This window comes from Propithecus coquereli, unplaced genomic scaffold (assembly GCF_000956105.1).
Source record: "Propithecus coquereli isolate 6110/MARCELLA unplaced genomic scaffold, Pcoq_1.0 Scaffold94, whole genome shotgun sequence".
Taxonomy (NCBI): domain Eukaryota; kingdom Metazoa; phylum Chordata; class Mammalia; order Primates; family Indriidae; genus Propithecus; species Propithecus coquereli.
Window position 1 is genome coordinate 4431239 of NW_012155729.1, and position 27294 is coordinate 4458532.

The 27294-nt window shown below is 42.8% G+C and overlaps 1 protein-coding gene across 1 annotated transcript in view; it reads right to left on the bottom strand.

Moving 5' to 3' along the window:
- The window catches only part of SFMBT2 (Scm-like with four mbt domains 2), a 180365-nt gene that overhangs the window by 48128 nt on the left and 104943 nt on the right, over positions 1-27294 (bottom strand). Inside the window, exons 9-13 of the mRNA XM_012664906.1 lie at positions 25266-25413; positions 18264-18346; positions 14055-14181; positions 3533-3646; positions 802-848 (exon numbers count right to left, since the gene is read on the bottom strand). Coding sequence (XP_012520360.1) covers positions 802-848; positions 3533-3646; positions 14055-14181; positions 18264-18346; positions 25266-25413 — 519 coding nt within the window. The remainder of the gene's footprint in view (positions 1-801; positions 849-3532; positions 3647-14054; positions 14182-18263; positions 18347-25265; positions 25414-27294) is intronic.

The following is a 27294-nucleotide window of genomic DNA, read 5'->3' on the forward strand; positions in this document are numbered from 1 at the left end:
CGTTTTCAGCTCTCTTTCCATCCGTATATTTTTATTTACTTGAGCAAGCAGAATCACTTGGCATGGAATATACATTTTAGTGCATTTTAAATATTTTTCAATACATACAAATGTTACCAGCAGTTACTACTTTTCCAAAACATACTGCCTGCCTGCACACACTCTGCCCTGACACTCTTTGCTCATAAAATTACAACCGAAACAGGGCTGGGGGTGGCAGTGTAACCTATATTTGTTCAGCAATTTGAGGCTCACAATATTTTTTTCACATGGAATCTAATTTAATCTTCATAAAAACCCTGAAATGAGTATTTTACCAGTGAGGGCACTGAGATGCAGAGAACTCAAGCAACTTGCTCAAGTTCACCCAGCTGGGAAGCGGCAGAGCTGGAGTCAAGTTTTCCACCACCCAGGACCAGCCAAGAGTCGAGAGGGAGAGAGACAATGTTCCCGGTGGGGAAGAGGCGGCCGCATGTCTCAACTGCACCTGTCACACTAGGTTGCCGGGGGGCGCTAAGAATCTCCAAGCACAGAGAGCCATTACTGGCCACGTGTGAGTTTGGGGGGTTTATCAGGTACACCGAGAAGTGACAGTTTGGACTGCAAATTCCTTTTAAGCAAGCACTGTGTCTTGAGCGTAATAGGTACACAACAAACAACAGCAGCTATGTTTTACTATCATCTTCACTAGTGTGCCGTTTGTTAGCTAACTCTAATAAAAACAGCCATGCTTCCTATCCTCTGTAAAGACACTCTACTGTTTACCATGCAGTTTGGGGAGAATAAAAAAAAAAAAAACACGCACTGTTTTTCTGGTTGCACAACTGCAATCTTCCTCTTCTTTTGTGCTGTAAAACAAGCAAAAAAGGAAAAAAGAAAATCAGCTTTGTGAGCGGAGCAAATGCATTTTTAAAAATGGGTTATAGCATAAAAAAAGGTGCCTGTGTTAAAGGAACAATTTAAATACTGCAGAGCTATTTCACTCATGCCACAATTTTAAATCAATTTCTTCTAGCATAAAACAGACATTGGCTCCTCAGATGTGAGATCTTACTAGAACTTAGTATATTTAATCTTATCACCATACTGGCTACTTTATTTTAAAATGTGCATTTAATAAGAAAGATAAAGAGTACACCTATTATACCTCCTGTAAACACATGTGTTCAAGATACATTATTGCAAGCATGATAATCGAGAATGATTTTTTTTTCCCCATAGAGATTGTGATGAGGCAGATAATGTTACCATAACAGCGCCCTCTCAAAGTAGGATGGGAGGCATGCATTTAGACTAAAACTTTTTTTTTATCGAAATGAGAATTGGTGGCTAGCAAATACACCTAGTCAAATACTGACATGAACCAGCAAATAATGATTTTTTTTGGATACGAATACTTCCAGTTTATATTTATAACTGATTAGGATTGCTTTAACAAAAATAGATCAGAGCTTTTGGCGTGTACTTATCTGGCATGCTCAGATAACCCTGTATCTTCCAACATAAGCATAAATTAATCCCAACAAAACTTCTAAAAGCTGTTAGAGTCTGGCAGATTTAGAGTGGGAGTTTGCCTCTTTAAAGCAAAATGCATGTGTAAGAAATACAAGCAAAAACAAATGAGAAAAAACACTTAATAAAATTCCACCCACTATGAACTTTATTTGGTACTTGATTCCAGTTATTACTGTGAAAAGGAATAAACTTCATGATCTCCAAAGTGAAAAATGAGTCTATAGAATAACTTGTGTCACTCGGTCTCTGTTAATCGAGTGGGGACACCTGACTGTCAGATATTCTGGGGAAGGAGTCAGGATGCAAAGTGTAAAATAAAGAGGAAACATTACTGCGTTCACCTTAACCCACGTGTGACTGTGCCCCAGAAAAACTCCAAGCACTTGTATTCTCCCGATCCGAATGAAAGAGGGAGGTAGAGGCCCCAGGACACCAGGTTCTATCTGAGGGACGGCATGGACAACAGAGATGAAGCCCCAGCCCCGTGACACACCCAGGGAGAGCCCGAGTGTTGGCCATGCTGGCTGAGTGAGACAAGAACTGGCTTTGTTTTACATCAGGGGAAAAAGGAATGCCTCTGAGATTCAAATAACTATTCTATGCTCAAAGTTCTAGAAATACTAAATATTTTAAAGTGAGGGGAAGATATTACTCAAATTGGATCAGACTTATTCAACAGGATGGTATAGGGAAAGAAGAATCCTGTAAAATCCACCTCTGACCTCTGTCTGTAATCTGAACTACACACTTTGCTTTGCACAGAGAATGTCCCTTGTTCTTAATGAATACTGAGTGGGGGACCCTTGATAGCCTGTGGCCACCAGGGAACTTAAAGCCAACCTTGAGATGGAACTTTGTCTAAGGAAATGTTCTGAGAATCTACAGAAGTATACCATAGAACAGGTTGCTAGAAAGAAGCAAAGCTAGCATATAAATTCCAAAAAGAAAACAACAGAAATGTAATCTCTTTAAGTACTCGGAATTTTAAATAATACTTTTGATACACATTAGAGTGGAATAATAAACACAAAGATGTATTAGGCTTGAAGATTTTTAAATGATACCATTTCATGATAATGACCTGCAATAACATATGTTAAAACATACCCTTGTATGTATTTAAATGTGCGTGTGTGTGTGTGTGTGTGTGTGTGCATGCGTGCGAGTTGCTGAACTGTTTAACTACTAATATTGGTTTTACGTGGTATTTCTGTGATCTAAAGGACGTGAGGCAATATACTTTTTAAAGTACGGTTGAAATCTCACTAATTACTGCCAAGAGGAGGTTAAGTGTTTATAAATATGTCAGTAAATCACTGGGATCAATTATAATTTCTTTAGGAAAACTTCATGAGAAAAACTAGTTCTTTCCAAGAAATGGTAATATGAGAATACAGTATCTAACACATTTTTCCCATCAAAACAATGGACTGTGCACAACACTGGCAGTCAAGATTGCAGGTGTTTTTTTTTTTTTTTTTTTTGAAAATGACTATATTTTTATTACTAAATAATTTCTTCTCTATTGTTATGGCCAAGTTCATAGACCATGGCCGAGAATGATTAAGGATCCTTTAATCCATGGTATTTTTTGCAGGTAGGGATTACATGATTTTTTCGTATAGTCAATTCCTTATGAGTATTTTTTTTTTTTTTATTTCAGCAAATTATGGGTGTACATACGTTTAGGTTACGTGTGTTGCCCTTGTTCCCCCCCCACCGAAGTCCGTGTTTCAAATATGTCCATCCTTCGGGTAGTGCGCATTGCACTCCTTGTGATTGCAGGTGTTTTTTTCTCTCAATTGCGACGTTGTTTGTCGACCTGTGAAATGCTTCCAAACGTTCACCTTGTGCATTCACTTAAAGGACCACTGAGATGAAAACATTAGTGCTCAGTGGAAAATCTAAAACCACTTTTGTTTTTTACAATTTGGCTACCATTTCTTTCCAAAACTGCCTATTTATTCAGCTAGTCACAGACGTCACCCCCCGGCCCCTTCGCCCAGGCCTCACTCACAGGCTGTTTTGTGCGGCGTCGTCAAGGGGTAAGAATTTGCTTCGCACCAGCCCACGGGGAAGATGTCCATGGACTCGACGTCGACAATGACCTCTGGACCGGGAGTCTGCAGCCCTGAGAGACGAGAGATACAGATTTCACCGACAAAGAAACAGAAGGAAAAAAAACTAGAGCATCCCTAGGATTGAGAAAAACATTCCTCTGAATATTAAAAAAACAAAAACAAAAGAGACAATGGCAGTGCGGAAGGTACAGTTTTAACGGAGTCTTTAGTCTCACGACAGGTACAAATGCTCACAATGTAAACGGCAAGAACACAAGTGGTTCAAATAAGGTCGGGGTTTGGGCAAAGCACTTCCCCCTCAACATGGAGCAGAAGGAGGAATCTGGACCAGACAGGCATCTGAGCCAGAGATGCTGCAAGAGGGAACTACATCCCCTTTTCCTAGGAATCGCTTTGAGACCAAGGGAACGTGGTGCAGCTTGGGGTATGGCCACAGGGCCCACACCTAAGCCACCAGGACGTGCTTCGCCCTACACCAAAGATCAACCTGTAACTGAAGAAAGTCAAACATCACAGCTGACCAGAACCAGTGAAACTCAAAAACAGTGATTATGACGGTGCACAAAGACAGAGCAATCTCTCTAGGGAACTTGTTGACTTATCAGTTTGACTAGAGTCACTTTTTTTCTTTTTTGAGACAGAGTCTCACTCTCACTTGGGCTAGAGTGCAACACCGAATGAACAGACACTGTTTCTGTCTAATGTTATGTGACTCGACAGATATTTAACCTAAGTGCTAAAGGAATCATCAGAAAAATAAGAAAAATTATACTCAAAACAGACAAAAAAAACTCTGCCAGTATCTTCAGACATAGAAGTAACTCTCCCTGTCCTGAAGGTCACGTAATTCTCCAAAGGGTCCAACGAAGAGGACCACTGGGCTGTTTCCCATCACACAAGGTCACTGTTTCCTCCTCAGGCCCACAAAAACAGTATTTGTTTCTTAGCAACTCAATAATTTTGCTAACAGGTTAAAATCATCTACTACTTTGTATTTTAAGATTTATGTTTAGCTACAAATAAGATCTGCAAGGTCATTAAAAGCAGTACTTCAAAAGGAAGTGTAAAGTGAATTTTATAGCTTATTCCTTCCTAAATTATGACTTTCATCTTCTAATGTTCTGCTAGTTCAAACATCACATCGTATTAAGGCTTTAATATATACACTTCTGCACAATGTATACATTAATATATAGCCAAGGCTGTCTTTACCATACTTTACAATTCTTTGGTCCTGTTTCCTATTCAATTAAACAATATTTACGAGCTCAGATGTGTCAGCCTCCTTTCCCTCAAGAAAGCTACAGTCCTGCCTTCTCTCATCCCAAATCTAGCCCACTAAGGCATCTACTCAATGAGAACTGATGGAAAAATGAGTTATTTATCACGCAGGAAAGTTTTCCTGATCCCAAAACTGTTCAAATTCCATTGTGAATGATGGGTACCAGTTCTTCATTTCTTTTTATCAACCTTATGAAAATGAGACACATCTGGCTGGACTAGGAGAATAAGCTTTTAAAACAAACTCATTTGTTTCCAGACCCAGTACCTTATAAAATAATCCATTACAAGTACGTACAATGCGCCTCCTTGATTATTCTGGGATTGCCAAGAGTACATATGCAAAGCTGGATGTTCCGCTGAAGACCACTGCAATATTCTTTAACATGTTTTAGAAAAATCCCTTATAACAACATAAGACAATGCTGAGCTGCATCCACTCAGTATAGATTCTATTCGTTGATTTTTATCCAGAACCTTCACCTCGAAAATCATCAGGAAGCCTAAATCTCCATCTATGGGAAAGTGCTTAAGTAAATTTGGGTGCACCCACATGATGGAATATTCTGCAGCTATAAAAAAGAATGAGACATCTCTTTATAGACTTACATGTAAAGATCTCTAAGATGTATTGCGGAGTAAGAAAGGCAGGCACGGAGCGTGGTGCATATATAGTACACTACCATCTGTTTGCAAAGGGGGAAATAACATATATTCGTATGTGCATAAAATAGATCTGGAAGGAAGTGCCGCATACTGACACAGTGGGCGTCTGCTGGGAAAGGAATGAGGGGCCGGGGGCACAGGGGAGGGAGGGAGGATCCGACCAAAGATACTTGCATGGGTTTTTGGCATTTGTGAATGAGTTACTAATTTTACAGCCACAACCTCCACGATCACCACAATAACAACACAACGAAAGACACCCAGAGAAGCAAGGGAGGCTCTCCGCCGTAGATATGGAGCTGCTACAGAGCTCTGAATTAATGAGGGGCAGGTTACCATACACGAAAACAAAACTACACGGCCATGAATCATCTCATTGTGGAGAGAATAAAGACTTTCCACGCTCACAAACTCAATTTGCAAGCATATAAATTTGTGAGAATCCCCTCTGGAACCTTAAAATAGTTGCGTAGTTTGCTGTCTCCTGCGGACACTGTCCTCGGACCGGCAGATCACAAAGTTCTACCTGTCCCTCTGACTGCAGAGACCGTATCACAGCTCCCTCTAACCAATGGCATGGGCACTGTGACCAAGTGGGTGACCTGTCCTATCCAGAACACGGGGATGAGAAAAGGAGACGGCTGATGGCTTCGAGTGTCCTCCTAGAACACAATCCTATCAGCCCCTAAAGTTGCGTCATTACCTCACTCCCGGCAAATCGACGAGGACAGAGCAGGCAGGGGTGACTTGAGAGGAAAGATGCCTTGCGGGTACCAGAGGCAAGAGGGACACAGGGGCCATGCCCCTACGAGGAAGGTGAATGGTTTCCACGTGCTCAGTAATAGAATCGGAACAACCTCTTCATGTCAGTTAAAAGCCGGGACGAGAAGAGAGGGAAGAGGTATTTAAGGGAACAAGTTAATCTTGCTTAATACCCCCACTGAAAGTCAGAGGGCACACAAATGCCGACAGGCTCGGCCGTGAGATGAACGGGCGAACCCCGGCAGAACGAGAAGCCCGTCGGAGGACCCGTGAGCAAGAACCGCACGCGGAAGCCCTGCCTGCCAGCTCCGCGCTGCCTCCTCTACAGACGCCGACGGACTCGCACAACGGCAAACACGGCACTTGCCACGGGCCAGACTCTCCACGTGTTTAATTCTCACAACCGCCCTAGCAGATTGGACTGTTTTCACCCCCATTTTAGAGATAGGTAAACTGAGGCACGGGAAAGACCAACCAGCTGGTAAGTGGCAGATGCAGGATTCGAACATGGGCCATCTAACTCTGAGGCCTTAGCAAGCACTTGAGGTGGGCAGTTTCCTTTTCTTTCCTCCTCCTTCTTTTTTTTTTGGTGGGGGGACGGGGCTGTCTAGCATCTGTCTCCTTTCTATTGGGGCCCCGTACCCCTTGCATAGAATTCCCATCATGAGGTTGCCACCCCCTCCCGCCACAGCGAGATGACGGCAGGCTCAGGCTTTCTATCCAGGACTTTGGCCCCCTGAGTGAGAATGTGTCACCCAGAAGATGCGTTCATCACAGCGGCAGCTGGAAAACCCACACTTTGCTTTGGTTCCCGCTGCAAGGTCTTCTGGAGAGGTGACTGCGCTGGCCACAGGTCAACGGCCTTCCAAAATAATTCCCAGCTTAACTTAAGAGCCAGAGGCAGTTCTGTTGCTGGCGACCAAGCTCCTGACCAAGCGCCGACTTTCAGAACAAAATAAATCTGATAGTATTTCAGCTTCTGCTCTTGGACCGCTTTCTCTAACTGTCCGGGAAATACGGCTCCTGTATCCTGACCTGCTGAAGCAGCTTCTCCCACAAACGTTTCGTACAGGCCATCATTTCTTCTTTTTAAAGACTTTAAAACCACCCACACGGGCTTGAAATATCATTGTTTTCACATTTGCATTTTCCCTTGTTTCAATTTTGCAAGTATCTGCAAAATGCTTACCAGCCACCTGACTTTTTCACAAATTATGGAAAAGTTTAAGGGGCCATTTTCTGCACCTGGTCTCCTAAACGCATGAGATCTGTGCGAACTGGTTTCTCTGAACCACAGCGCACCTTGCCTACTGACCTATCAGAGCGGCTTACAAACCCTGGAGTGCTTAGGAGACATCTGGGGAGGGGCACTGGGTAAAAATGCAGATTCCCAGACCCTGTTACCAGGGACTTGGGTGCACCAGGTCTGGGTGGCCCCAGGAATGTGCATTTTAGTAGGACCCCAGTTGATTATGATGTGAGGGGCAGTTTACTGGAACTGAGCCAAGTATACAAAAAAAAACTATCAAGGAGTTTTTAAAATATAGCTTCGAGTATAAAATATTTCACTATCTCAAAATTCAGTTGGCAAAACAGCAGTTCTTAAGGGAATGTTGTATCTTAAATGGCTATTTTGTTCAGGAACATACATTTTCCTTATTATCTATTCAGCAACCATGTAGCAAGTAACCACGACCTCTTGTAAAAACGTCCTGCTTTGTGAAATGCCCAGAGCGAGTGGAGCCCGGTGTGGAGGCTTATAGCATCCGTGACAGGATCACGGTGGTTACGGACTCAGTGGTCCTTTCTGACCGAGCACAGGCTCCTGCAGGGTAGCAAATCTGAAAAGAAGAGGTGCCGCCTAACAATAACATCGTCGGCAATCGACATCTTTCTGAGCACTTTCACTGTTCTGACACTCAGCACTTTTTGGATATTAACTCACTCAGCCAACCCCCTCCGCCATCCTACAAGGTCGACTGTACCATTAGGCACATTTTGTAGAGGGGCACAAATAAGAAAAGAGATCTTTAAACTCGTATAGTATCAACATTACACCTCCAGGGGGCATCTGTGTGTCCCCGAGGGCGAGGCTGCCGCACGCCGTGCTATGGAATTCAGTCTTCACTCCGTAAGAAACGCAGACTTATTCGTAGAGCCCCGTGAAGACGGCCCAGCAAGCAGGTGGGAGACTCCTGACATCGTGACAGCAGGGGCTGAGGACCTGGCGTGTCGTGTGGCAGTGAGAACAGGGGACACAGAGACGGAGACAGGCATGCGTAGAGTACGGAGTGTTTTTTGCCATTATTGATTGTGGGAAAATTGTACTTTCTCTAGATTTCCTTTCAGAGGGCAGCAAAAAAGTAAAGATTATGAGATGCTGGTAACGACATGAGTTGATGGTTTGAGTTAAGTTTCCTGCCTTTTCCGCAGACCTGAGGACTTTGGGTCTTCTTCATTTTTTTGTTTATTTGTTTTTTCGTTCTCAGTATATTTGTTTTTAACAAACTGGAACAGAAAGAGGATGGATCACAAATCCTACAGGGCCATCCTCCCTTCCATACATTCAAAGTGCAAAACTGCTAACGGCAAATTCCCCACCTGTTTGAATTTATATGTTTAATTTATAACTGCAAGACTGGGTTTTACTGTTCACGTTCTAAAGCTCTCTTCAAACATTTCTGCAGTGGCCACAACTGAAAGAGCTAAATAACTTAGCGGTGGTGAAGCTTGCCTGTCATCGAGACTTTTATCACGCAAAAGGAATTTTGGCCTCGGCTAAAAGGCTAAAATACTCTGCATTTGGGAAAATGACATAGAGCATAACACATCTCTTCTAAGCAGGAGGAAAAGAGTATGAATAATAATGAGGACAAAAATAATGGAGGGCATTTACCAGGTTGTTCTTGAAGTTCTGAAGCTGTTTTTGGTGATTTCCAGGGATCAACTAACGTAGCGCACGTGATCGCCTTCCGAGGCAGGTGGTGTGTTATCTCATTTTATACGTGGGGGCTCTGGGGCGCTGCTCTGCTCAACCAAGCACCGTATCCTCCATCCCAGCAGGCGCTGAGCTCCCCTGCACGGCTCCCACCGTGGGGGCAGGACCCCCAAGAGGCAGCAAAAACTCCGCAGGGAGCGGGTCTGCCCGGGCACCAGGGGCAGCTTGTGGCCAGGTTTAATCTCACTCTTGCCTCCTTGCATCCCCACTCGGCCTGGCTTGCGGGTCTCCTAGGGATGACCTCCCCATACCCTTAACACATGAGACACACCAGCCGGGCCGTGTATACCCCTGTGCGGTGTCTGTCCATCCCGGCCACCGGGAAGCGGCTCAGCGCCGAGGACGACTTGAGCACGTCCTGGAGGAACCAGGCTCTCCGCTGAGTCTTTGTCTGACTGCTTGGGATTTCCTCTTCATTCTTTCTGGCAAATGCTTCCAGGGGCTGGGCTAACTGCTTTAATGCAAACCAAGTCCCTGGTGTAAGTGATTAAGTCATTGCCGTTCCAGAAACGAGAACACCAGGGCTCAAGAGGATTCAGCAACCTGCTGGAGGCCACAGAGCTGTCAGGGACCCGCAGGTGCACCTGGCTCTGTCTGGCTCCAAACTGTCGTGGACACAGTGTCTGCTGCTGCTACGCCTTCCCTGCAGAACCCTAGATCACAGGGACCCGTGTGACGACAAGGGTTTGCCTGCTGTCCCGTTCGGTGTCCCATCTCCTTAGTACCCCTTTTGCTCCTAAAAGTCTCCTTGTTTAAACAAAGTATATCGTCACTATCCCCGTATGTTCTGAAGCCTCTGACCAGGGCTTCAGTATCAAAATTCTGGCTCCCCGCTACCCATCCTCACCTGGAATTCCCATCCATGTCTTAAAACACAACTGTTTCAATTTAAACTCGTTTCCTTCTAAACCTGTTCTTCCTCTGTGTTCCTAATCCTTTTAACGTGTCCCTGGGGACACTTCCAAGAAGTCCAGGACTTGGGAGTGGCCTCTCCGTCAACCAACTCTCTAACCCTGCATCAACCACGAGCTTCCTACATCTTAACATTCTTGCCGATGAAGCAGCCAGCCCTATGAGGCTGAAAAAGGCAGTATGGCGAATTATGAAGAAAGATATACGTAAAGCACTACTATCATTAAAAAATCCTGGTAAAACCATTCTCAGACAAATACCGAATGGTTCTACTCTTCTGCGGTCCCTGGAGTAGCTAACTTTACTGAAACAGGAAGCAGAACAGTGGTTGCCAGGGGCTGGGGTGGGGCGGTGAGAGCTGAGTTTCACAGGCAGAGAGTTTCAGTTCTGCAAGACGAAAACGTTCAGAGATGAACCTGGTTGTGGTTACGCCACCGCGTGGATGGACGTAACGCCACTGAACTGCGGCCTTAAAAACGGTTAGTCAAAATGGTAAATTGGGTGTTAATATATTTTGACACCGTTTTTAAAAAATAAAATAATTCTTTTCAATAAAATCTCTCTCCTCCTGTGGAACTGCGGGCAAAATGTGAACCTCTTCAAAGGTCTTGTCAATCCGTTGCATTAACCACTAAAAGCTTGAGCTAGAAACCTGCTTGGTCTCTTTGGCAGTGCAAAACAGGTGGGGCGTGGGTATGTATTTGGTAAAGTGTCCAGGAAAAGATGGTTCTTAGAAAACAGACACCCACGAGAAAAGCCAGAGAAGGCAACACAAAGATGTAAAATCCTGTTAGGGTTAAAGCAAGTTAACATCTCTCTCGTAAGAACACGATCGGGAATACACAGAAAGTCCCCCGCTTTGTGGGAAGGCAGACCTGTGCCTGTGTGAGCCACGGTGCCAGAGACGTCGAAACTGAAAGCAGCTTCGTTACACGGATAACGTTTGTGCCAGAGACGTGCTGACCTGCGGCGGCTGAATACTTTCCGGAACACTGACCTCCATCCTCCACCACCATAAATGACCTTTGCTAACTACCATCGGTTTGTGAGAGTTTAAAATTCTTTTCAAATATGCACCTAAAATAATCACACTAATCTCACATAGTTTATTCATCACTTCCTCTTCAACCACAGCCCCTTTTAAAGACCCTTGAACAGTGACTTGACTTCAAGAGAAGTCAAATATTAACTAGAAATAATCATTTTAATTACCTAAAAGTGGTCAATCAGCTGTGTTGAAAAGCCTTCAGATCAATTTAAGGCATAAAAATAACTAACGAGATTGTTATAAAATACTTTATAAATTTAAAGAGTCAAATAAACGGTTTATAATCAGCATCATCATCGTCATATGAAATAATTTAACAGTCACAAAGTGACCATAATGAATCTCTACCATTTTATCCCATCTACATAAAACTGTGAAATAATGAGAAATTAAGTGCTATTATGCCGCCGCTTTAAAAGGTAAATGCTCCATAAGGGCCAAAACCAAAACAAAACAAGAACAAGAAACTAAATTCAAGCAAGACCAAGGAAACCGATTAGAATTTTACTTGATTTGTGTGCAATATATTCTTTAAGTGATAACAAAGATGCAAAATTTTGATCAATAATTCCAGATAATAGTCAACAGATAATATTATAACATCAAACAGATAATATTCAAAAGATTGCTTCCAAAAACTTTTCTCTTTTGGAGATAGGGTCTTGCTGCATTGCCCAGGCTGGAGTGCAGTGGCATCATCGTAGCTCATAGCAACCTCAAACTCCTGGGCTCAGAGAATCCTCCTACCTCAGCCTTCCGAGGAGCTGGGACTACAGGTGCTCAACACCACACCTGGCTAATTTTTCTATTTTTTTGTAGAGAAGGGGTCTTGCTATGTTGCCCAGCCTGGTCTCAAGCCACCCTCCAGCCTCAACCTCCCAAAGGACTAAGATTACAGGCATGAGCCATTGTGTCCGGCCCACAAAAACTTTTTTTGAAAACTGTGTAAGGTCTGCAAAAAATAGACAATCTATTTTCTGATGTGTTTCCTAATGGCAACTAATTCTTATTACCACGTGATGAAAGCACTCCAGGGAATAAGAAAAAGATTGGATGTGAGCTGACTTCCATTTCTTTGTTATAAAACCAAACATCTGTATCCAAAAGAAGACCAGCAAAAGGAAAAAACACTGTCAAAGACATTAAATATACACTAAATGTCGCTCATCACTCTTTTTAAGAAGTGGGAAGCTGTAGGGTCAGGTGAATCAAGAAACGGAGAAAATGTCAAAAGCGATGAATTTGAACCCCAGGCAGATCTTAACGGCTTAACTAGTTTCTCCACCTATAAAAATCAGGACACCCTTGCTGCTGTTTGTGTTAGGTAATTAACAGGCGTAAAGAACGCTCAAAGTGGAAACTGCTAAATAAATAATGACTGCTGAAGAATTCTAACCATAATGTGCTAAATAATAATGATGAAAAACGTGGGCTTCTAATGTTACTACTTTTTGTTTTCAAATTAATAGTGCGAATGAGACTCACAGTCTCATAAATATGGCTTAGCGTTGTGTCAGATCGCAAGTTAAATTTAGGGATCAGGAAGCACAGAAGGGATCTTGTTTCTCCAAGAGCAGTTGACTCAACTATAGATGGAGCAATGAAAAGAAAGTCATGTTCTATTCCTGTAGCTACAGAAATATCACCGCGTTGCCTGTGTCTACATTTTGGCTAATTCCAAATAGAGGCCATTCTACTTGAAATCAGCTTTTTGAGAATTTCTATTTATTTTAAACTGATTTTGAAACCCTACACTTTAGTAATGTTTTAAACTATTTTCTGGAAACTGGCAACACAATGACAGTCAACTAAAAAATTACTGTTCTCTAAGTTTCCCAAACCCTTTAACTATAGTGTGTGAGACTGTAGGCCTATCTAAGAACTTTCCAGGCCTTTTAGACTTGCTTACTGAGGGAGTAAGGAGAGAGAAGATATTAGCGCCAATCCTACGACCTTCCTTCTAAACTTTTTATTACAATGGTGTTATGAGTATGCGTCATAAGATTTAAACCATGGACCAGGAAACTTAACATTGTTTTACTATTCATAACTATACTTTTTTTTTTTTTGCACATACACACTTTAAATAACTACTGAGTACTGTGAAATCTTAAGAAAAAAAACCCAAAGAATTATAAATCATAGAAAGATGTGAAAACCTTGGAGATCAAATCCATTTTAATTATTTCTCATTGAAAATACAACATATGGAAAATATGATCTTCTATCTAAATCTAAAATCTGATCAAGGTTCTGCTCACAAAATATGAATACTTGTAAATAAACTGTAGCTATAAAGAATAGTTTCGACATCACTGAATAAACAAGCCTACATCTTATTTACTATATATTTGGGGAGAAAGTCATCCTCCAGTTACTATTTTAAGGAAAAATTAAACATCTACAAAAGAAACGGAAGTAAAGGGTATTATTCACATTAAAACCCAAATACATAATTTTATTCTTATAGCCAAAACCTCAAATACCAGTTTTAGTGACTCGTATTAATTTAATTGTGACATTAGCTCTTATAATCACAGATGTAAAAAGACCACTATGTTCCAAACATAATTATCTCACCAGCATCTTATTTCATGAAATTATTAGTTGAGAGCCTCTGAATAAATTTATATTTGATTAGTTTCACTTACTTAAGAACACTGAATAATTTAAGATCCTTTTAAATTTAAGGGAAGCAGGAGGGATGCTTCTGAGAAGTGCCGAATCCCCCACACCCTGCCAGTTCCAGACGGACCCTGTGTTTTTCCGAATGACTGCTAACCGTGCATACCTTCCAGGTGAAGCCACATCAACCTCCCCTTCACACTGACAACAGAGGCCACGCAGAGCTCTCCTGGATTCCTGGGATTCACAGCTTCAAGTTTCATGTTCTTTGTGAAACCTCGGCTGAATGATGTCTGAAAGAGAAACAGAACTAACACTGAGACAACAGGCATAGCAAGATGGTGGGCAGCAACAGAGCAGGGCAGATGAAGAAACAGAAATGCACACGTGTGCACACACATCTTATTTGTAAGACAGGATTGTTGGCGTGTTTGTGTTTCCTATGATTCACGAGAAAAGAACCAGGTACTCTTCATTTAGGTATCCCAGAAATTAGAACTCTGCTTGACACATGCTAGGTTATAATATTGGTTATGCGAGTGAGAGTATGAACACATTCTCTCTTTCCAGTTCCATATCCACCTTTAAACTTCTGTGGGATCACTGAGGGACACACCATTTCTTCTACTTTCCTATATCGCACCTGCTGGTCTAAGGACCACCCTTTGAGAATCACCACTTTAGGTAACTGAGCTTAGTTATAACAGGGGCTTTAAAATACTAGTCTGTTAATTCCAACATCTGGGTCTTGCTGGGTTTAGTCTATGTCGATAATCTTTTCTACTGAGAATGAGTCTAATTTTCCAATTTCTTCGTGTCCTGAGAAACGATGGGTTGAGACATGAATATTTTAAATGTTACGTTGCGGAGACTCTGGATTATGTTATATTCTTCCCAAGAGTGTCTGTTTTTCTGCTTTAGCAAGCAATTACCTGGGCTGCACTCAAACTACAAACCCTGTCTCCTGAGAAGTAGCTCAAATCTCAGTTGAGTTCTTTCATCCTTATCAAGGCTGCGTGGAGTCTGCCTGGTACATACATAATTCAGGGATGAGCCAAAGATCCAGGCAGAATTTATACATAGAATTTGCGGTTCTCAACCCTGGCTCTCTCCCGTCTGAGTGTCCCTTTACTTTCCCGTATCTGTGGCTGCCCAAATTCTGTAATCTGGTTCTTCAGGCCAGAAAGACCATGAATTTTATATTACTCTTTAAGTCGTCCCATATGTTGCCAACTGTGGATGCCCTCAGGCTAAAAGTCTGAATAAACGGGACAATCACCCCATGCTGTTCCTTTTTTCCCAACCACCTGCTCCCCTCCAGAATATGCCTGCTTTTGTTCCTTCCCCATACCCTCATGTAGTTTTTGCTACAGTGTCCTGAGTTTAGTTGTTATATTTGCAGAAGGATCAATGCAGTCTGAGCTTACTCAGCCAACACTGAAAGCAAAACTCCTTCCTAACATGATTTTTAAATAAATATGAAATTTTCCCATATCACCAACTACCATAAATTATAATCAGACATGTTACAAAACTATATACATATAACTATTTTGGAAATATAGACCCCAAGATAAATAGCTTCCTATAAAGTAAAAGAAAATACATATTTATGTGACTCATGTAAAGAAATCAAGGTAATTCACATTTACATTTCTTTTTATGAAACTTAAGTTGAAAAATGCAATTACATTTTCACATAACCAGAAGAAAATTATCCAGTGCATGTCAGTAAATCAATTGGCTCCTTTTCTTGATGTCTCTGTGGAAACAGGAGCCGAAGATATTCTAGGTGGGCAATTTTCTTCTGCAAGTCATCTTTTCTCATCCACGGCTCTTACTCATTGAGCTTCTTTCTGATAATACAACTCGATAGGCTGCTTGGAAAAGCTCTAAGTAAGTTAAAATGCATTTAATCCTACTTAATAAGGGAAAGCTACAACCACATAACCTATTTTCGTTTCAGTCCAGGGCTTGAGGGTAATTGATAACAGATCGATAGCAAAACTGTTATCTGGGAGTTTATATTATTAACCATTTGGCTGCATCCATCCCTTAGCTAACAGCCTCCGATTGTTAAACATCCCCGGGGGAAATGTCTGCCACGCATCCAATTCCACACTGGCTCTCCGCTGGTCCACATGAGATGTGTGATTAAAAAATGAATTCATAATAAGCATTCCGTTAAAGAACACTTGTAGCCAGCTAACAAATTCAGTAATGCGATGCGCATGCCAACGGGCAGCCAACAGTCCTGCCTATTAAATAAACGGAGAGCCAGAACAAAGGCCCTCCTAATGAACGCGGCAGCGAAGTCATGAAAACAGATGTAGTCTTGGTAGCTAAATCCCAAAAGCGCAGGGGCCACTGGGGAATGCGGCTACTCGCTCCACAGTTAAAAGCCATTTGGACAACTCATGGCCGAATGGGAGTGGGGGGCGTATAAAAAGAAGCTTTAGTGGAACTCTGTTGTCATAGAAGCAGTAACTCCCTAAGAGATGTCAGGATTTTCTTCCCAAGACTAAAGAGTCAGAGAAGGATCATTTCTCTTTTTTTGCACGCAGCACAATCTCAGGCGGGTTTTGGGGTATTGCAGAGGGTTCCCACAGTCCTAAATGAAAGGCAGACGGCCGGCAGGTTCTGCGACAGCAATATCATGACGGTGAGGGGTCGGGCAAGACAGCGCTGGACGTCTTAAGCCCTACTACGAGCCTCAGGAGCCAACCAGCTGCAGTCCTGGTGGGGCACGGGTGACCCAGCCAGCCGTCCCTGTCGCCTACACGTACCACACGGTTCTTCCACGCTGCAGAGAAGCTGCTGTTGCACAAAGGCGAAGTCGTCCAGGGGAAAAGGTCGTGCGCCCATGCGAGGAGCCCTGATTTCCAGCCCTGCCACTGACTGGTTCCAGGATGTGCGAGCACAAGTTGACCCAGGAACAAACCTGCTTAATTCTCCAAAATCCGATTTCCACGTACGCTCGGTTTTGAGCTTCTTCCTATTAAGCCAACCCTTTCTCATCTCATTTTTCATATTCTGTTATCTCCATAGTACTAATTACTAGTGGGGTGTCAAGGAATCGGCAGCTCTAGGAGAATGTGTTCAGAAAACAGGTCTTTGATTTGGGAGCGCTTTGCGTCTTTTTATCTACAGATCCCAATTAAATGGAGACTGTATCTTTTTTTCTTAGCATAAGGAATTAACTTTTGTAACTAAAATTATGGTGAACACACCAGGCTGTACATTTAAGTCTCATTCTTAAAAACAGAGATAATAATTCATGTTCCTTTTCACAGTTCCTAGGGTTGACAAATTATTTATAATTTTATAAACTACAGTCATGTGCTGCATAATGATGTTTCTGTCAAGGATGGACCAATTTTACAACGGTGATCCCATGACATTATAATGGTTATACTATATATATTAATAGCTTAGGTGTAGTAGGCTACACCCTCTAGGTTGTGGAGGTACACTCTACGATGTTCACACAACAACGAAATTGCCTGAGGATGCATTTCTCAGAACACATCCCCATTATCAAGTGACACGTGACTGTACTTTATAAAACCATCTCCTATAACTATGCAAGAACACACGTGTGCACACACACTGACTGTTATTTTACACGTCACAAACATCCTCGTACCATGCCAATACGCTCTACTTGAACAAGATAATAGCTTAAAGTAAGCAAAGCACAAGACTGACTAGCATCTCACCAGTAATCAAAGAAAAAAATTAAGACTGTATTTTAAGACTAGACCCCAGGGGCAAAGAATCTATCGATGGGCTTGTCGATACAACACCACATAGCACAGGCATACCTAACGGTGGCACAGAGGACTGGCTGTCCCCCAAAACTTGTCCTCTTCCTTCCATAGCACAGAATCGTATCTGGGAAACAGAAGCCCAGCAAGACCCATTTCCTGCCTCACTGATGGCATCGCGCAGCCAGGCAACTGGTTCTCCCCATTAGAAAGTAAACAGAAGTATTAATAATACAGGTCACTCTCAGGCTACAGTATTCAGAACTTGGTCTGTTTTCCCTTCTGCTGGCTAGATTCAGTGACTCTAACCCCAGACTCAATCAGGAACACCCCGGACTCTTCCGTAAGTGAGATTCTGCCACTGATGTTCAACCTCCTCCAAGCACGGTGCACTGATTCCTCAATCTGCTACCACAGCCCAGCCGCACCCTAACAGACGTACACAGCCTGGAAGGAGCACTTTTCAAAAACTCCGCAAGTTTTGTGATTCTCCGGTGCACGGTACCCCAGCTTTGCTCAATCAATAGGAAGTGACTTATTAAACTTATAGTCAACAACACCTATGATTTAAAAAAAAAAAGGTGGTCACATGTCTGTAAGCGTCTTACATTTCTGAAGCAGAACGGAGGTGCTTCTTCCGCCCCATGCTGCTTGTGATAATCCGCCCAGTCGAAGTCCTGGCCAGAGTAACCTGTGAATGACAAGACGCAGATAACGCCGCGTGAGTCAAGCTAAAGCCCAGACAAGCGGACAAAATAAGGAGGGGTGTAAGTTCAGGTCCCCAAAGGAGAAAGTTCTCTCAAGCCTAACAGCACTTCAGATTCCACGAAGTCACATGAAGTATTTTGGAAAACGTGAATTAATTAGTACTGCGTACAGGTAAGGCACCGTTATCATGACGTGGTGCCTGAACCCAGGTGAGGAGCGTGGACTTACCTGCCGCCGCACCCGCCAGTGGGGAGACCTGCCGCCGGGGAGGGGAGCTGAGACAAAATAACTCTATACGGGATTTCTCAAGTCTGTTTTTGACCCAAATCTCCCAATTTCTTTCCCCACTATTGTCGTAAACTCGAAAACTGCAAATTCATTTGACGTGAGGACTTTCAGGTGTGAATCCCACAGATGCAGAAGGACCAAAGAGATTCTTTATTAAAGAAACTCAAGATGCTGGTTTCCTCCTACGCCCCTGTGTGTTCTCAAGCACAGGATAGGAACTATTTCCATTAACTAAGCTCAGTTTACCCCATTTGCTTAAGGATGGGAGGCGGGCAATTAACCAAGAAAGCGGCCGTCCCTCTGGTCCCACAGACTGACCCCTGACACTGCCATCGGCCGCAGGGCTGTCCCCTCTTCCCTGAGACATCTGCTTCATTCTGCACAGACTGACGATTCTTTCCCAAAAGGCAGTAAGAAGTGTCAGAGTTTTGAGACGCTGCGGACTCTTTCCAGCTAGTTTCAAAGAGGTTCTTCAAGTCCTTCCACCTGCCCTTCCCGCCTACCCCCTTCTCTTCGGAGCTGTCCCCCCAGCTAAATGGCTCTTGCATCAGAGGTTTCTGGAAGGGACCAAACCGACTTTCTTCTGAACATTTTTAAATAAAACAAAACACATCTTAAGGTAATGTAATGTGAGTTTCTTTACAATTAATATAAACCTCGACTTTGAGCACAGTCTCTCTGGAAGGCTTTGGATCGAACCCTTGCATTATTGTAGAAGGATGGAAGAATTTGTCTCAAGGCACGTCACACTGGAGAGAGTTTCCTAGCCATAAAAGGGGCACTGACTCTGAGATGAGGGCATCGGGGTTTTAGACCCAGCTCTACCAGTAACTAGATGGACCACGGGAAAGTAAGTTAAATCTTCTGTGCCTGACTTTCCTCATCCACAAATTCACAAAATAAACAGAAGAGGTTTAGGGTCTCTGGCTGTCGCATTCTATGATTCAGAAGATGAATCTCTGCAATATAAGGGTCCCACTGGTTTGGGGTCTTGATAGACTGACTCTGTTCAAGTCAAGATCTCCTCTGTTCTGTCATCTCTTCCCTGGACCTCTGCTACTTCCTGAGTTAATTTTGTGAGCAGAGAAGAAAGGCAGGACAGGAAAAACCCATATAGATGAACAGCAAAGCATTTTCTGATACAGCATAGCATTTGGGTGTTCTTCATGGCCAGCATCTGCTCAGCTAAAACTTTCCAAGTTAGAAGTCACCCCTAGTCCTCACATATAGACGTTTAGCTGGGTTTTCTATAGCCAACTTCTAATGTACATCAACCCATGATATAAAACATCAAGTTCCATGTTTTCTTGGATCTATCGATACATTCAACCCTTCGATATACCCAGCCCTCAACACTCTGTCTATGGGGAGCCACTTCCAATCCAACAATTTTTAGATACAATCAAGTCTTGCCGGGTATGTTCTAAGCAACAATTAATTATTCCGCCCCTACAACGCACTCATTTTCTCGAACATTTGAACAGCTTAGAGGATGGCTCCTCCTTCTCTTAGGGACCTTTATTCACTTCCATCACTTAAAATTCTTTTCCTTTGGGCTGATAATGAGCTCTCTTTGTAAGTCGGTTTTGTGACAGCTCAGAAAATAACTGCTGCGTAAAAACAAATCGTTGTGGATTGTATAACAACGACAACAGGGGCCAATTACACTCATTAATCAACAAAGACAGAACAAGAAGTACGGAGGCTTAACTGCAGCCAGGAAAACATGTTTTAAACCTGGAGGGAGGCAGGGAAACAGCAGAGGAGAGAAGAAAATAAAAGGAAGTAAAACCCCTCAGGCTATTAAAATTTGCAACAAGCTGCCATGGGAGACTGTTGAGCCACAACCATTAGAGTTATTTAAGCTTTTATTAGAGTTTATTCTGAATGCAGTTCCCACTGCGCCAGGTCCAGAAGGGAAGAGGTGGACGACCCCTTCTCCCTCTGATACAAATGTGTGGACACAAAACAGCTCTCCCTGTGCACAGAGCTACTGGTGGTGCCAATGGGCAGTTCTTTGGAAAAACTATTTTGTTCATACCCTCTGACACAACAATTTCACTTCTGGGAACTTATCCCATAAAAACGGCCCTAAAAACTGAAACAGCATTATATATTAAGATATTTATGGCATTATGACTGCTAATAGGGGGATAAAAACAAACAACTTTTCATGCAATAAGAGCAAAAGAGATGAGATTTTTCCAGGTCCACAGAATGTAACACAGGCATGAAATCACACGTAGTAAGTTAAAAAAAATACTCCATAAAAAAATAATAGCTATGGCTTTTGATCAAAAGACTGCTACAAACACATACAGAGTTAGTATATTCATATAAAAATATGCAAAGAAAAAGACCAGAGGAAATGTAAGAATTTTGTAATAAATATCACCATAATCGTTTGGGTAGTAGGACTCTTGCTACTTTTTTCTTCGACCTCTTTGTATTCTCCAAGTTTTCAATAACAATTGCACAATTATTTCATCAATAAAAGTTATTTGAAAACACAGCATCTTTGTTCTATTTTAAAGGATAATCAAAGCACTGGTCACTCAGTCGAGGGTCTGTCCAGCACGTGGACCACACCACGACCGCCTCTGCGTGGCCTACCTCCAGCCTCGTGGGTGCCGACAGGATCCCGATTTTACCCAGTTCCCAGTGGAAGCGAATCGGTGACTCAGGACCCCCCTGAGACAATCGAGGTGGCTGCCAGCCCCTGGCCTGGGGCTTGAGATGGGGGTAAGGGACATGTGTGGAAAAAAAGGTTTTTTTTATTAAAGGGGCCGGGCCGGATTAAAGGTTCTTTTTGGGGAATTTTTCCTTTTAGTTTTCCGTTTTGCCGGCTTTTGTTTGTTGGTTGTTTTGCCAGGGTTGGAGAGGGGGTTGGCGTTTCTTGGAGTGACGGACACGTAGTCTGACACCAGTATCACAGTGGGGTAAAGCCAGGATGGAGAGAGACAGGGAGAATTAGTCGAGATGGCTCTGAGGATCTCACCACATGGGACTGAACAGCAAACAGCCCCGGGGAGAGATCGTCTTCGCCCCCGAGAACGTTTACTTTAGTAAATGTTAGAAGAGCGTGTGCAAATAGCAAGCTTGCTTAACTTTTAGTTCAAACTGCCCTTGGAAAGGGAAAGTGATACAATAATCTTCAAAGATCAGCAAATGCAAGGACCCAGATATCTGAACGGAAGAAGACGCGACAGAACCCATGTTCTAAGATCGGGTACTCCAACCTCTCTCAGAAAATCTCGTGACTCATTGAGCCGTTCCTCTGGGCATTTTTTCATTGCATTACTCTTCTGATTGAAAACTGACCTTTCTGCTTTCAAACCCAAGCTTTTATTGTTTCTGAAAGAACCAAAATTCCTTGAACACCCGCTAAAGCCATGTGCTCAACGGTGTCACTTCACGGGATGGTGCCCAGGAGGTGACGTTGCGCAGCCCTGAGCTGGCTGAGCTGCCCTGGGAGCCGGGCTGTCTACTCTGGAGATGTCTTTCCAAATGCTGCCTGTTTCTGTTTCACGAAAGAGTTTCTGTACATCATAGGCTCACAGGCAGGACGGCAAAAACACCCCCGACTAAAGCATTTCTTCTCATCCAGTCGTTTTGCTAAAAAACTACAACCTCCCTCTTGAAATCTTCCAACTACCTGTATATTCTCAGCTGATGTTCAATTGTCAGCCCTCCCTGACACATTTAAAATTTACTCATTCGTTAATTTCCAATTGAATTATTCTATGTTCATGGATCAGTGCAGAAAAAACAGCAATGGAAAATAAGGAAAAAGAAGAGAAACCGGTCGGTTTAGTATAAACACCAGCCATACCACCTTCCTTATCTTTTAAAATAAGAATTACGTTGCGAAGTATTTAATTATCGGTCATGGTGTGACACGTAAAATACTTCTCTGTCTGGGGGCATGTTCAACATGCTGTTTTGAATTATAAACATAATGTTAAGGGACACAGATATGTCCCCTGATGGAGCCTGACATCAAATAAATATCAGCTCTCAACAGTAAAACCATCTTAAAAATCCTGAAGAATGAAATGAATTTAGGGATAAGTGAAAAAAAGCGGTTCTTGATTTTCAACAATCAAAAATATTGCCAGATACTGAAAGTGACCCAGAGCTGAGCGTCCCAGCAGCTCACAGAGGACAGGGACGGCTGGCCACAGGTGGCTGCCTGATCTGTGAAAATGGGACTAAACAAATGAGGCCACTGGAACTCCTGAGCTCAAGCGATCCTCCCGCCTCGGCCTCCCAGAGTGCTGGGATTACAGGCCTGAGCCACTGTACCCCACTGCGTTGTCCACGGTCTTGACTTAGACACTGAGTGAGGTGGAAGCCACGGACAGTCCCAGCAGAGGACGGACTTAGGATTTATGTTCTAACAGGATCAACGGGACTGCTATGTTGAGGGTCCCCTGAGCTAAACCTGAGGCCACTGCAGTAACCAGGTGAGACTGGCTGGTGGGCTGAGCCAGGCAGGCGGTGGTGTTAAGCAGTGGTGAGATTTTGAAAATGTAGACGGGATCCACGGATAGGTTTGACACGGGGGACACGGGGTGTGAGAAAGGAAGGACGCAAGGGCGACTCAGCCTTCATTTGTATCTGTGATGCTTTCATTTCTCATATTTCATTTTTAAGAAATGTAAATCAACACGGCAAAGCGTCAGCATCTGCTGCAGCGGGGCAGCAGGGTCGCGAGTGTATTATTTTCTGCCTGCTTTGGCATGTCTGAAATGTAACGGATGACAAAACAGACCAAGTTCATCAGTCAGTGTCTGAGATTTTTCTTTAGGAAAAGAGAATACCAATTAGAGCTCCCTGTTTTGTGTCTCCATAATCATTAAAATACACCTTTACTTCTTAAATCGTGTTAACAGTTTATGTGTCTATTAAATGGCCAACCTAACAGAGACAAATCAAAGCGCTCGCGTAAGCCAATTACTTCAGCCTTTGCTCATGCCTTTTACAAGAGAAATTTAAAGGCTTAACATTTTCTACAAAAGATGCCCCTGGGTGGAATTCTTCCTCCTCTGATTCTATAATTAATCTTCGATGTTCCATGCCGGAAAGGTTAATGAAATAATTTAAAAGTAGAAAGTCAAGGTTGATAACCTGTACACATTTTTGCTGAGTCTATCTATTTATTTGTTTGATAACTTTTCATGGTGCTTATAATATTGACTTATTGTTTATTTGGTTTAAACTAACGGGGTAAAATCTCCAAGGTCCTATCCTTTGCTGACCTACATAGAAAGCCACATGGAAAAATTCCTATCCATGCTAGCTCTGACTACTTGTCCCTAAGGTGTGGGGACAGATTTTTTTTTTTAGTAGGAGCAGAGTCAAAACAATGTTAACAAAAAAATCTATGTTATTTTCACATCTCTTCTATACTTCCAGATTTTTTTGTTTCATCAGCTGTTTTCCCCCTATCTCTCTTTGGGATCAGGCGACACATCATAATCATAGCCGTATTCATGGTTTTAAAAGAAATCTAAACAACAACATATATTTATAAAAAACATACACACATGAAAACATCTGAAATCACTTGGCAAAATGCACAATAAATCCTACATACTCTCTCTATAAATCTCAGGATTTAAGTTAAAAACAACAAACTTTTTTTAAAAAGCCTCTACTTTCATATGTTAATAAAGTAAAGAATGGTGCTTGGAAAAATTCTACAGCATGGTTCTCCATCCTGGTGTTGAGTTGTGACATGTAACAGATACCTCAAAAAGAAACCATAAAACCACTACTACCACAACCACCACCGCCTCTAAATGCTAATCCCTTTTAATTATAAAAACAAATACACTGCACTCTCACAAGATGGTAAGGGAGCTCAACAGATAAAGCCTGACTTTCTTATAACCACAGACCCTTGGAAAATTATTCCCCAGCATTGTGATTCTCTGTGTTCACATACGGCCCACTTAAGTCACGTAGAAGTCATGGTCCATTGATACCAGCTAGTCCTGCTTAAGGCCCTCAAAACTCCCCCAAAATTACTGAGAAGGATGAATTTTATGGAGACACCAAGGAGAGACCTACATGGCACAACAAATCAAATTAGTAAACTACAAGTGTGACACTTACTAATGATGTGGATTCCTGGACCCCAATTTTAAATTATTTTAATGTATGATAGCATCAAATTGTTGAATATCTGAGAGCAAATGGACTCTGGGGAAAATTTATCTTGTTGAAAATTAAAGAACTAGAGAAAGGCTTCATTAGCGTTGTGTTGCATTTTTAAAGTCACTTCTCAGACACTTTTCAAGTCTTTAACCCCAACCATCTAGCAATATTGCACCCTCAGCTGGGAAACAACAGCGGCTTAGCTGCCAGTACACAGTAACTGATGGGCAACCTCCAGGGGATGTGGAAGCTCAGGACCACACGCTCCATCAGGACACAGAGCTGCTATGACTGACGCCTACGTCAAGCTAATGAAGAAGCAAGCTGTCTTTCCACCACATCCAAATCCTTTACAATACAAACTTCTCCCGATTAACAAAGGCAGCACTTCAGTGACAGTAAGACACGCTCCTGAATCACCCAAACCCTGAAAATTTTCACAGAACACAAACCTTTGGGAGGGGTGAGACTGACTCCGTTTTTAAGGCACCACTGTACTGGCAAAATCCCCAAAGAATCCGCATGGCAGAGCATTGACAGTTTACTAGGTTCTGGTCGTAGGTCGTCAATAGTCACTTGAAAAAAATGATTGCTAAAAACCTAAAGGAAAAAGAAAAAAACAGAGCCAACGGTGAGTTCCTTGGGATTACATATAATGCCGGGATAAAATGCTGGCACAGCTTCCAAAGGCGGTTAATACGTCTCATCAAAATGATCTGGGCATGAACTGGGATTTCAGTGCCTGTTACTAAATTAACTCACCTCCTGAAAAGTTAGAATGGATCATTGTGGTCACATTAATGGAAAGATAAACAAATAACTAGAATATATACAAGAGAGAGAATGGAAAAAAATTAACAACTTAGAGAAGTAAACCCCAATGACCACAGCTGGAAGACAAACTGGCAAGGTCGGACAAACCCCAGCTTAGCTGACAGCCAAGGTGGGAAGTGAAGTTCCAGCAGGGTTCTCAGCGTCCACGGCGGGCCCCACACTCCTCACACCACATCCTTCAAGAACCTTCCAGATCTGGCTTGGAGAATTCTAGCCTCATCCTGCAGCACACCCCTCCGAACACCCTGCCCTCCAGCCCGACAGGGCACAGGTGCACTAAGGCTGTCTTTGCTCAGTGTTTTCAGGGACGACAATGCCCCAACTCCATGCTTAAGCTACCGGGTTACAGTGCATTTTTCAAGGTACATCTCAAATTCCAACGCTGCTGGTCTGGCTGGAATGAAGAGACCCTGCTCTGTGCTCCCGGAGCACCAGGCTTGAACCCCTGTGTTGAAAATCCTCCTTCCTCCTTCCTGTGGATTGACAACACGTCTGTCTTCCCCAGTAGATCCTGAGTTCTTTGAGGACAGTAGCATTATTTTTATTCACGAAAAGTATTCTCAAGTGCATAGTAAATGCCTTGTACGTGGGAACTGGATAAATGTCCACTGAACCTAAGAAAAAACATCCATGAAGAAATAGGAACGAGGCATGTTGACAGAAAAAAGCAGAGGACAAAAATCAGATGGGCCCAAACCGAAAAGCACGATGGGTTTAAAGAACCGAGTATGTAAAACTGGCCAGAAAAAAAAAAGATCCCTTTCCCAACTCAACAGACACAAACCAGACTTTCTTAGGAAACCTTAGAGTTTTACTGAGCTATGATTCCTGGGTGTTACATTTTTTTTCTGGAAGCAATCTAGGTCAAAGATAAGCAAGAGAGGAAAATTCATTTCTGTTCTTCTCTATGTTAATTCCAATAGAAAGTTATAATTCTACTGCCTGAGGTTTTGCTTGGAAAGTCAACTTTAGGGAGCAAAGGATCAAATCTGCCTGGGAAGGCCAATTCCCCACGGCCCTGTTGAAAATCCCATCCTCCCTGCACAGCAATGCTCCTTCCCTGGTGTATTTTTCTCCTAGCATTTGACATGTGACACACTATATTTACTTATTCCTTAATTTTGTTTATTGTCTGTCTCTCCCCTATTACAATATAAGCTTCCTAACAGCAGAGGCAACGTTCCCATTGTTCGGTACAGTGCCCGTGAATGCTCAGTAGGTATCTGTTAAATTGCTGTCATCAGGTCTGTCCTGCACAGACACTCATACCCAGACACGTATGTATATTAAAAGCATGTGACTTTGGTGCCAGGATCTCTTAGTGTTGCAAGACCCTGTGAAGATGGGCACTGGGGAATTCCAACACCTGTTCATATCCACGCTCACGTGGGCACACCTCTCAGGGAAAAGCTCAGTAAGTTTCATCGACTTCATGAGGGTTCGTGTTCCCAAGTGGTGAGAATGACTGCTCTGTGATCCACCCGGTCCAGAACCCACCAGTCTCAGAACTAAAAGCTCAGAGCAGTTAACCAACTTGCCCAAGACCACACAGCTCAGAGACGGCAGCGCAGAAACAGAACCCGACACTTCTCATTCTAGTTTCCTTTCCTCTTTCCTCTTGTCAACACAACACAGTTCACTTAACGC